The sequence below is a fragment of the Aphelocoma coerulescens genome, chromosome 3, assembly GCF_041296385.1.
Source record: "Aphelocoma coerulescens isolate FSJ_1873_10779 chromosome 3, UR_Acoe_1.0, whole genome shotgun sequence".
Taxonomy (NCBI): Eukaryota; Metazoa; Chordata; class Aves; order Passeriformes; family Corvidae; genus Aphelocoma; species Aphelocoma coerulescens.
Genome location: NC_091016.1, coordinates 45,339,035 through 45,350,480, shown reverse-complemented (window position 1 = coordinate 45,350,480; position 11,446 = coordinate 45,339,035). Strand labels below are relative to the sequence as shown.

General features: G+C 54.2%; 1 protein-coding gene across 2 annotated transcripts; it reads left to right on the top strand.

The window, feature by feature from the left end:
* The first annotated feature begins 4,135 nt into the window (after positions 1–4,135).
* LRRC73 (leucine rich repeat containing 73) lies at positions 4,136–10,319 on the top strand. Of its 2 annotated transcripts, XM_069010060.1 has the most exons (6): positions 4,136–4,497; positions 4,969–5,129; positions 6,173–6,295; positions 7,512–7,612; positions 8,157–8,340; positions 9,931–10,319. In XM_069010060.1, the coding sequence occupies exons 1-6, from the start codon at positions 4,226–4,228 to the stop codon at positions 9,999–10,001; spliced, it is 912 nt and encodes a 303-aa protein (XP_068866161.1). In that variant the 5' UTR covers positions 4,136–4,225; the 3' UTR covers positions 10,002–10,319. The 2 variants fall into 2 exon arrangements, with proteins under 2 accessions (XP_068866161.1, XP_068866163.1); XM_069010062.1 differs by lacking the exon at positions 6,173–6,295.
* Positions 10,320–11,446: the final 1,127 nt, after the last annotated feature.

The window sequence follows — 11,446 nt, the reverse complement described above, 5'->3', positions numbered from 1 at the left end:
ATTTAACGAAGGGAGAAATAGGGGAGTGTGCAATGGAAATAGAGTTGGCATATTAATCTCCAGTGTATTGATGCAGGAAAGCTCCAGTAAGGATGGGCAAGCAGAGCAGCCTAGGCTTACCTGCACTGCAGTAACTCACAACTGAGTAGTCCAGCCTTCCCTCACTACTCTAACTTTTACTGGTCTGTGAGTGGAAGCTGTTAGCTGGTAACTGGCTTTCATCTTTTCTCTCCCTGTAGTTCTGGATGTCTGGGAGAGAGGAGCTACCCCTCAGAGAAGCTCATCTTTAAACTTGGGCAGAAAAACCCCAGGATGTTGCCCTTTCTTGGTGTACCCACAAGTGCACAAGGCAGACTGTGTCAGAACTGCACTCTTTGGTCCCTTGTTTATATTAATGGGAGAGGATGCAGCTGTAGTGGCATTCAGACTAGTGCCAAGGTGCAATGAAAGAGAGGAAGATAGTGCCAGCTACTGTAATCAGGCTGGTCGTCTGCTTCAGTTGAAAAAAATGTCACTAGACAGGACTTGAGCATTTTCAGTCACAGACCTACTTTCCACTTAATATTTGCTTATTCCCACATTCATAATTTGTTCCCCTTTCAAGAGCAAAAAGCTTGTCTGCTAACAATCACATGCGTAACAGACAGGTTCTCTCACTCTCTTCTCTCCTCCTGACCCCCTTTTCTGGGAAACATTTTGGCTGAAGAACAGAACTCAGAGCAAGCTACTTGGGGGAATTGGTAATTATTTGGGCTAGTAGTCTCCATGGGGTTTTTTGGACCAAATGAACCACTTTAAGCTCCTAGAATTTCTATTACTTCGAAACTTGACAAAATGGAAGTGTTAGTTTGTAATGCTGCTTCTGGTATTACCCTCTTTATATCTCCATGGGAGGTTTGTTTCTAATTCCAAGTTCTTGCCCTGGCAGCCTAGAATGGATCTGTTTCTCTTGGTGCAAACTCTGGAGGTACAGGCAGGGGGAGGAAAAGAGAAAGACAATTGTCACTGGAGTAAGTTCATCTGAGAAGAAAAAATCCCTGCACCAAACTTGTATCAGTGCTGATCTACAGACACAGTTGGAGAACAGCTGTGCTCCCTCCTGCACTGAGCCACTCAGCTGAACCAGAGGGGTGAAGCTGTGCCCTGTGTTTTCACTCAAAGCACAGAGGAGAGCAGTAAGCAAACTCCTCATGAACAGGAAGCAAAGCTCCCTGAGCAGCTTGTGTGCTGTCAGCTGAGGACACGATCAGGGTGACAACCAACCACCCTCTTGGAACCTGTGGGGCTTGCTCTGCTCCAGTTCTTCAGCCCTGATTAATTCTCTGTGCAGCAGCAGCTGGAAGCTGAACTGTTCTGTACTGCCAGAAATTCAGTCCTCGGCTGAGAGCTTCAGCATTGCCTTTCACTGACAGAGAAGGACACGTTTTTTCAGGGAAATGCATGCATGCTGCAGTTCCAGGGAGCATGCTGAGCACACAGGCTTAATAAAGTCCTTGTGGGAGGGTATCTCAATGCTTACTCATGTCCTTTAGTTACCAGAACAAGCCTTACAAACCCTATCGTACTACACTATCTCTGCCTTTGTTTCCTGCCACAGCTCTTGCAGCAAATACCAAATAATTTTCTTTCTTCTCCCTTGCAGCAAATCTGAAATAACCCCCTCATCACTTCCCCCTTTTGAGTAAGGGTAGGTCTGTGTAAGCCCCTCTTTAATAAATATGGAATAAACATAAAAAGCTGTCAGATTAGAAAGAGGAAGCTGTATATTAAAGCTAAAAATTTGTATTAAAACATCTGTGACCTCCTCCTCTCCTGTGCAGTACCTGGGAGTCCAGCTCTTCTTACAGTCCATCCTTGTTGCACTAATGGTCACCTTAGTTGTGATTTTGGGTTACAGGTAGGCTGTTTCTTCTCCCATTTGTTTTCCTTCCTGCGTCTACTCTCACTCTAGCTGCTATTCGTCCACTGCTTTTCTCTGTTTATGTGTGAACTCTTAATGGCATCACTCTTTCTGCCCCAGTAGGTAAACAATAAATGACCTTCCTCATACCTGCTGGGTAACTGCACATGACAAGGAAGAAATACCTAGTTCTACACAAAATAGTGTTGCCAAAGTCCCTTCTGCATAGCCCTGCATTAGATTCGTGAGCCAAAGCTTTGGACCACTAGTTCCTGTGCCACTTTTTTCAATGAATTGAGCATAAAATAGGTGGGACACTTGTCTCTTCAATGTGCTCTTGCTCCTGACAACAGGCAGCAAGGATGCACTAGGGCATCTTCATCAATGTTTCGGGACTCCTGCTGTCAATGGAAGTGGGACATGTCCCAGGGGCTCTCCTCCAAGCACCTCTCTAATAGTAGTCTGTTTAAAAAGTGTGGGTTGACTAGTGCGTGGAGGTAATTGAGAGGTGAGTCTCAGTGTAGCTTTCTAGTTGACCTGCATGCAGTAGGAGCAGCTGGAATTTTCTTGGCCACCCCCTGCCCACAACTCTGAAATCCAGCCTTTTGTCCCTCACCATCCTACAATACATAGGATCCCCTTCTCGCCTGGGTCTTTTAATGTGACCGTAGAGATAAGCTGCTCCTTTTCTGAAAGCTGCAGTACCACAGCTGTACCACAGCTGGATGCTTGCAGCTGCTGCTCATATCCCTGCGCAGATGAGTTGCCAGGCCAGTGGTCTGTTCTTGGTGTATCTTGCAGAACAGTATCAAGGTCATGCATCTCTGTGCAACAGGGAAAGAAAGAGGGGGGTGTAGATACTCTAGAGAACAGCAGTGGATTACTCAAAGGGCATGGTGATGCCCACATTGGGAGTTAGATGCTGCGGCCAAAGTCTTAAAGCTGCTGATCCCCTTATCTCATTCAGGACCTAACATGGATCCTCAGCTTAGGTAATCTGCTCCTCCATTTCAATGGAGGAGAAGTGCTCCATATCCCCCTCCACACCCTATTTTTCTCTTCACTTTCCATCCCTTCTCCTGGGACTTGGCCTGCAAACCAAGCAGAGGAGGCTGGGTTTGTCCCAGTGTTACCCACTGGGCTGGAATTCACTTGAGCACTGCTATATGCAGCAGCCAGATTAGTTACGTGCAGAAAGCTGCCTACTTAGGCGGTTTAACCTAATTTCCACATCACTGCCTTCCTTTTTCAGCTCAGTGAAGTTGAAAACGCAGGGGCCCTGCTTCCTATTTCTCTCCAAGTACAGGATTACTCAACGGGAAGAGAGGGAACAAATCCCTCTGATCTATACCTGTGAATTAGGAGGTGGGGTGTGCCCTGCATACCTCAGGTCAGGCTGAGGGCGCAGGCTGTGTGCTCAGTGATAAGGAAATCTGTGGCCCTTCCCGAACCATCCAACTTTCACCTCCAAGCAGCTGCCTCCAAGCACTGGCTCTTGCAAGCTCTGGGCCATGAGGAGCAGCTCAGACTGACCTCGCCATTAAGTCATGGGTCGAGGTTTCAGGTTTAGCAGGTTTAAGCATTAAACGCCACCGAAGCCATGGAACACCACAGTTCCTCGGACCAAGCACCCAGAGTGCGCCAGGGCCCAATTGGCTTCTGCTCCTTTCCCAGGTGGGAGCGGGGCCGGCATGGAGAGCCCTTCCCAGGTGCTTCTCCCACCCTCCTGCACCCCCAGTGTCGAGAACCCAGCCCCGGCGGCCCTGGCCCCGCCATCTCCTCAGGGTAGTGTCCAGGTGCCAGCGGGCGCTGCCGACGTCCTTCGCGGGCTTTGAGTGGCATCGGGGCCCAAGATGCCGGGCGGGATGCCGGGCTGGGATGAAGGATGCCGGACCCCCTTCCACACCTACTCCGTTCCGCGGGGAGGTGCTGGCCGGGCGGGGAAGAGGGCCCGGAGCGATGGCCGGGGGAAGGCGGGGCGGCCCGGCAGGTGCGGGCGGAGCGGGGCGGGGACCCGCGGGGCTGCCCGGCCCCCTCCCGGCTCTGCGGGGCGGCGCGACCCCGCGCCCCGGTGCCGATCAGTCCCCGCCGATGGCTGCCCTGGGTCCCGCCGCCCCGCCGGGCGGAGCGGGGCGGCCCGGCGGCCGCCGGTGAAGCAGCGCGGTGCCGCCCCCGGGGCCGCGGTGGGCCGGGCCGGGACTGCCCGGCAGCGGCGGCGGCAGCAGCGGCGGCGGCGCCCGCCCCGGCCCGCAGCGCGCAGCGCGGCTTCCCCCGGCGCCCGGCCGGCGCGGCCCCGGGATCGACGGCGCTCCGAGCCGGGGGAAGATGCTGCCGGGGTCCATCCAGATCTCCGGGGAGACGCTGTCGGGGGCGGAGATCCGGGACATCTGCGAGAGCCTGCGGGAGAACTCGGTGCGGCTGCTGTCGCTGCGGGGCTGCCAGCTCTCCGAGCGGGACTTCGGGCACGTCTGCCGCGGGGTGGCCGAGTCCCGCTCCCTCGCCCAGCTCAACCTCAACCTGGGCATCGTCTCCAACATTAACCGCGTCAAGCAGCTGGCCGAGGCCCTGAAGACGAACCGCTCCGTCCAGTCCCTCTTGTGAGTACAGCGGGGCGGGGGCTGCCGGGGGGGCCAAGGCCCCCTCCCGGGGGGGGACGGCTCTTTCGGGGGACTTGCAGCTCGGGGCCAGCCCCTGAATTCGAGTCTTGTCGGAGGGAAAATGCCCTTGACGCTGCGGAGGATAAGCCCCTGCCCGTCACCTGGCTGGGAGGGAGCCACCTCTGCTCCCGCCGGCTGGGCACGGCCCTACCTCTCAGTCCCGGCCCTCCAGCCCCCGGTGGTGGGGCTGCCCCTTCACCGCTGGCACCCCCTGCACCCCTCGTCCCGGCCGGGAGAGGAGGGCCACCGTAGCGGCCAGCCGACCCTTGCGACAGAGGCTTCCCAGAGCTTTTTGCCCACTTGGGGTTAGTATTTGTCATCCACCTAATTTTGTCTGCTTTTTCCTCCCCGTCAGGTTAGTTAGCCCCAAGGAAGAAGGCTCCGTAGTAATTTTCCCTTTTACCTGCACAGCCTCCATGGGAGTCCCCTGACAGATGCAGGCTTGGCCCTCCTCAACCCTGCTCTCTCCATCCACCCCTCGCTGGTGGCTCTGGATCTAGGAGACTGCATGCTGGGTGATGAAGGCATCAACCTTATCTGTGGGCTCCTGCCGCCTGATGGGGCCAAGTCTGGTAAGCACCAGGGGCTGTGGGCTGCTCAATGACTGGTGGAGCTTTCACGTAGATCAGATGCATGCAGCAGTAAATCTTCAGCCCTGGAGGAGGCAGGCTCTATGGTTTGCCAGGGCTGAGGAATTTCTTTCCCCCAACTTAAGAAAAGCAGAAAAGCCAAGTAATAGAGGAGTGGTTCCCTAGGTTAGGTTTGGGCTTTCTGCTACTGATCTGTCCCACTGGCAGTTTGGAGCTCAGGGACTAACAGGTTGCTTCTGGTTCATGTCAGCAGCATTTGAAATTGGAGGAGAGGACAGCTTGGACTTTGAATTTATTATTTTGCATTTGTGTGTTGATAATGACCATAGATAATTATATTGTGTGCCCCTACCTCAGCACTTGGCTTTATTATCAGTGCCTGGGAGTTGTCCCTGCTTGCAGGTACACTCCACGAGTGTGTAGTTGCATGGTCATAGCCTTAGTGCCAAGACTCGGGTCTTTGCAGGGAATGATCTTTGGTGGTGTGAGGGCAGTGACCCAGTCAAGCTGAGAGCTGGCATGTGCTGAGCTAATATCACTTCTTTCTTCCGATTCTCAAAGTGCCTTCCACTTTTTCCCATCACCTTCTCCTCTGTGTGCACACAATGCTACTGATGCTGTTATCTCTGCTGGCCACCCCTCTCAGGTGCAGGCTTCAGAGCCTACTGTCCCCGTTACCCTCTCTCCAGACTGTCACCTCATGCCACCTTCTTCGCCCAGTCAGTTGTCTCACACACCCCTTAGTTTCCACTGTGTTTTCTATTTAGGGTAAGCAGGACACAGGTTGGGAGAGCAGATAAATGGGGCAGTTGCAGCACGGATAAATGAAGGGCCACAGCTGAAGGCAGTGAAATATTTCACTGATCACTGAAATATGTGATGACAGTTGTCAGAGCAAACCAAGCCTTTAAGCCCAACAGAGTACAGGGGACACAACCCAAAGCTGTTCTGGTGAGCTGAACTAGTTCTCCTGTGGCTGCTTTGGGTACCCTAAGGCTCTGGTTTGGCTTCTCTCTCTTCTCCAGGCCTCAAAGAGCTAACACTGAGTGCCAACCCAGGCATCACAAGCAAAGGCTGGGGACGCCTAGCCATTGCAGTGGCTCACAGCTCACAGCTCCGTGTGCTGAACCTGGACTACAACCCGCTAGGTAAGCTGGGGGCCAGGGAGGAGGAGCAGGGGATGCTGCACTCCTGTCTCTCAGCGTTTGGGCCATTTGCACCAGTGGGTGGCCAGGGACCAAGCTCTGGAAAGGCAGTAGAGCATCAACAGTAGGATGGGGCAGTTCCTTGCGTAGGTGTCCTCTGATCCCCAGCAGCAAGCTCACCCTGCCAGGCACCTACAGCTGTATGGGAAGCCACCCTTACTGCTCTGCCTGTGTGAGGTGGCCACATGCCCTGCAGGGAGGTGCAGAAAGGAGGCTGTGCCTTGCCCACTTCACTGCCTTTGTTGCCACATTTGACCCTCCATGTCTCCCTTGTTCCTGAAGCCCTGGGCGCCGAAGCTGGCTTGGCAGATGCAGTATGTCCCCGCACTCCCCCCTTCATCTTCCTGGAGGAACAGGGAGGAGGAGGAGGAGAGCCTGGCACTCGTTGCCATAGAAACAAACTCTCTCCCGCTCTGCTGCAAGGTGGTGAGGAGAAGATCGGGCCATGCCTCTCTGAGCATCAGGATGACACTCCCCTCCTCAACCTGCCTGCAAGCAGAGCCTCCCCCAGGCCCTCTGTCTGACCAGGTACCTCCTCTTGGACAGGAAAAGCCCCAGGCTGTTACTTGACAGCAGTCTGGGTTTTGTTCCAAGAGAGGTGTCACAGTTGTATGGCATCTTAGCACTCGACAGAGAATGTCAGAATATGCTGGAGTCTTGTCTCTTCACCAGCATCAATCTTTAATGCTCCTCAACCTGCTGCAACCCCCTCAAAGTCTATCCCCTTTCCAGGGAGGCAGTCTGTCACCTGGTGCAGAGTCCTCTCTCTGACTCCTGCCTTTTCCTAAACTGAAGTATTCAGCTCCTATTCTGTCTGGGATGTCTTACAGGGACTGTTGAAGGCCCTTGCCTCCTTGAGTAGGAAGGAGATTTGGGAAGATATGGTCCCTTGGGGAATAAAACAAATTTCACTGTGTTCCTTTGTGTTCCCCCTGAGAATCAGTGACTGCTCCCATAACCACAAAATGGTGCACCTTTCCTTGTCTCTCTTCTCAGTTAACAGTGTTTATTTCCACCATGAGGTAACAGATTTGGAAAGTTGTCTGATGGCAGAAATACTCAGAGGATGTTCCCATGACAGCCCCAGGCACATGAGGACATGTGGCATTACATGAGGGAAGGCAGGCACTGCTGACAGCCCTGGTTGCTCCTCCCACAGGTGACCAGGTAGCCGGAATGCTCGCAGTCGCTGTGGCCTCCAGTCGAACCCTCGAAGTGCTGGATTTGGAGGGAACAGGACTTACCAACCAGTCAGCCCAGGTATGGGAGCCCACAGTTACACTACAGCATCACTGACCTCTCAAAGGTGCAGGTCTGGGAGGTCTACAGAGGCCCCAGGACCCACACCTGCCTCCAACCACATGCACACCCTTCCCTCCCTGCAGCCAGGGGGGTTCTTGCTTTTCCCTGGCTGTTTTCTTGGAAAAAAATAAGGGGTTGGATTTTTGGCTGGGAATCAGAACTAAATCTCTGTGGACACAGGCCAAGGCTCAATAGCACAGACTCTCCTCTCAGATCTCCAGCTTCCAGTGGTAAGAAGGAATGAGCCTGGATATGTGAGAGCAACAGGGTGTAGAGCAGTCTCTTCTTCTTTAGACAGTCAGGAAATCCTATCTCAGCTCTTCCTGCAGAAAGATGGGAACTCCTCAGTCTCTCATAAAGCCTGATGAAGGGAGGTCAAGGCCAAGGGAAGGAAGAAGTAAGGAGAGGAGGGCTGGAGTTTGCAGGGAGACAAAGCACTGACACTCTTTTCTACTCAGCCTTTGTGCTGCTTGTCAGCCTTTTTATCTCACTCTTCCCCCAGACCTTGCTGGACATGGTAGAGAATTACCCCACAGCCCTACGGACACTCATCCTGGCGGAGAACAACATCAGTCCCGAGCTGCAGCAGCAGATCTCTGATCTTCTCTCAGAGGGTGAGGAAGAGGAAGAGACGGAGGCCCATGAAGTCACAGCCAGGGAGAAGAACCCCTGGATCTGCCAGAACAGTAAGAGCTCTGGGAGTTGGGCTGGGGGCAGGAACTGGGGTGTCTGGGGTGTCTCCAGTGCCACTGGCCTCTTGCAGTGGGGTCGGTGAATGGGTCTGTCCCTTCTCCCCATGAACGGGAATACATACAACCTCCATGGAATACATACACCTCCCGGTGTGACCTTCATGTTAAATAGCGTTGGGCTGAGCTGCTCTTGGAAAGGCAGCCTCCAAGGACAATGCGGCTGCTGCAAAGAGTGGAAACGGTACCTCTGAGGCATTTTTCCTGATGCTGCAGGAACAAAATCTCAAAGTATTAAAACTCAAGGGCAGGAATATTAAAGATCTTGGGAGCCTTTGCCAGATAATCTAGCCAAAACTTGTGTCATTCCTCACTGTTTCCAGAACCTCCCTGCAATCCACACAGCATCAGCTATTCCTACTCTATGTCCCAAACATGAGAAGGGTTAGCCAGGTGCCACAGGCTGTCTGTTGCTTGTAATGGAAAAAAGATGTATTATGGAGATAGCAGTAGCCTGTTCTGTGTAGTTTGCAGAGATGATACTGTATTTTGTCATGCCTACCTTGTGATCCAGCTGTTTGAGGATTTGCTTTTTTTACCTTCATTTGTCCTTCACCCCTCACAATTCTCCTATCAGAACTACCAGCAGACAAGCACAACCAATCATCTGAGCCTCAAAACATCTGGATCCTCATCCATTAAACCCATAAAAATAATTTAGTGACAGTTTGGCCAAGTTTTGGATCTAGTCTCCAGAAACTGATTCCTGAAATAGAGATCCCCTGCAATAGTTTTGAATGTGTAGGACTGCCACTAGAGATCTCCTCCCTCCCATCCAGGAAAAAACAATCTTTTTTTCTGCTTAAAGATGTTTCTGGATGGGAAACTGGTAGCCTGCTAAGTTTCTTACTTGCTATGCAGGCCCATCCTCCTTGCGGTTGATTCACTTGCTGTGGGGAGAGTCACAGTGTTCCTGGCTGGTGCTCTGAGCCATGGCCGAGCCAGCAAGTTGCCCTCACCTCCCCGAGGCAGGCAGGGGAGGGCTGCACAAACCCTCCATTCATGCAGTGCAGAAAGTCAGTATTTCCAGGCCTCTGCTGCTGTAAAATGGCTGATTGCCCACAGCATTCCCTGCTCTTGAAGGCAACACCACCACCCTACGTGGTGTTGGTTGGCTTGCAGCCTGAAGCCTGCACCACCTGGACACTGTCTCTCTAGATGAAAAAACACTCTATGAGTGCAGATGTAAACGTCTGTGCAGGGCTGGGTAAGGGCATGGCTGGGCCAGCACAACCAGGATCACCTGTATATCGGGGGCACTCAGACCTGATGTTCCTCTGGCCTCTTGCTACTGTCTCTGCTTTCTCCCCCTCCCCAAAAATTGATTCCATTCTGCTGTGTGGTCAGAGTAGGCCTAGTTCGTACTTAATCTCACACTTCTCCCAGCAGTTCTCTTCCCACCCTACGGTGTTTTAATTCCTCATCCTCACCCCTGCGTCTGGAGTACAGCCCTGCGCTCTCTGGAGTACAGCCCTGCGCTCTCTGGCAGCCCGAATGTCTCATGGTTTTCTCCCTCTCTCGACACAGATTCCAGCTCCCAGATGGTCCTGATGACGTCAGGCCTCGGTGACAGCCTCTTAGCAGAAACAGAAATGTAGCTGGGCTACCCTGCCTGCTTCTGCCGAGAAGAGCTCCGTGCCCGCCGGGGCAGCGTGCACCCGCCAGCCCCAGCCTCCGGTGGGCTCCCCAGCCGTCTTCTCACACATTTCACCTCCTGTTGATGCCTCCCTCGGCTCTCTGAGCGCAGGAGCCTGGCCCGAGCGAATCTCTACACACGTCTCTGTGTCATCACACGCCTCGTCGGCCGCTTGTGATTGTCCCCGTCGCCGCATGTGTAGCTCACGCCGCCCTGCCACCCCCACGCCCGGCTGTATTTATTCAGATGTGTATAAGAGATGTCCTTTCTATCGCTTGTACTGCTGTCGCGATGAGACTTTTATAAAGGTCACAGATGCGGTGGCACCACTCGGGAGCGTCCGCCTCCGCCACTGTGTGACCCCGGGAGGGTGGGCGCCGGCAGGTATCGGCAGGTACGGGCAGGGCCGAGCAGGGTCTGGTAGGTGCCCACAGGTACCGGCAGGGACAGGCAGGGCCGGGCAGGGTCTGGTAGGTGCCCACAGGTACCGGCAGGGACAGGCAGGGCCGGGCAGGGTCTGGTAGGTGCCCACAGGTACCGGCAGGGACAGGCAGGGCCGGGCAGGGTCTGGTAGGTGCCCACAGGTACCGGCAGGGACAGGCAGGGCCGGGCAGGGTCTGGTAGGTGCCCACAGGTACCGGCAGGGACAGGCAGGGCCGGGCAGGTGTCAGGCGCGGGCAGGCGCTGTGGGCCCCTCCAGGCCAGGGACGGGCAGCAGCCGCGGGCCCGGAGCGCCGGCAGGGGGCGCCAGCCCCTCGCCTGTCGCCTCACGGCTCCTCCTGCGCCTCCCGAGGCTCCACAACACGGGCCCGGCCCTGGGGACAGGTCGGTGACAGCCCAATTTTCTGTCCCCCAGACCCTCTCTCGGGCCAGGAGGAAGCAGGCTGGATTAATCTGGCTCTGCAGGGAGCTTGGCACCAGCCGTGTACGCCCTGGTGAACGTGGGTTGCGCTGCTTGGCCAAGCGTCCCTTGCTGACAAGGAAGATCGTGTTTCAAGGCTCAAATTAGGCTAGAAGATTAAATTGTGGCAGCAGCTGCTACTCAAGGGAACAAGGAACAAAATCATTAATTACGGGGACAAAGAAACAAGACAGTCTTTCCAGTGTTAGGCTTTGCATACAGCCAGGTCAGAAAGGCACAGGCAGTGTAACTTAGGAGATGGAGGAAAATTCATCACAGCCCTCTGACCTCTGCAGCACCCTTCAGCGTGAAAAGGAAACACTTCCAAATGCCTGTATCAGCATCCTGCAGGAGTGTCATGTTTGGAGGGCTTCCTGTCTGGTGTATGCCCAGTCACCCCCTATCCTTCCTCCCCACACGGAATACTGACTCTAGCATTATAAACCCCCTAGGAACCCCGCAAGGGGGTATGTTCTGAAGTGGGGAAGTGATACTCTCAGATGACT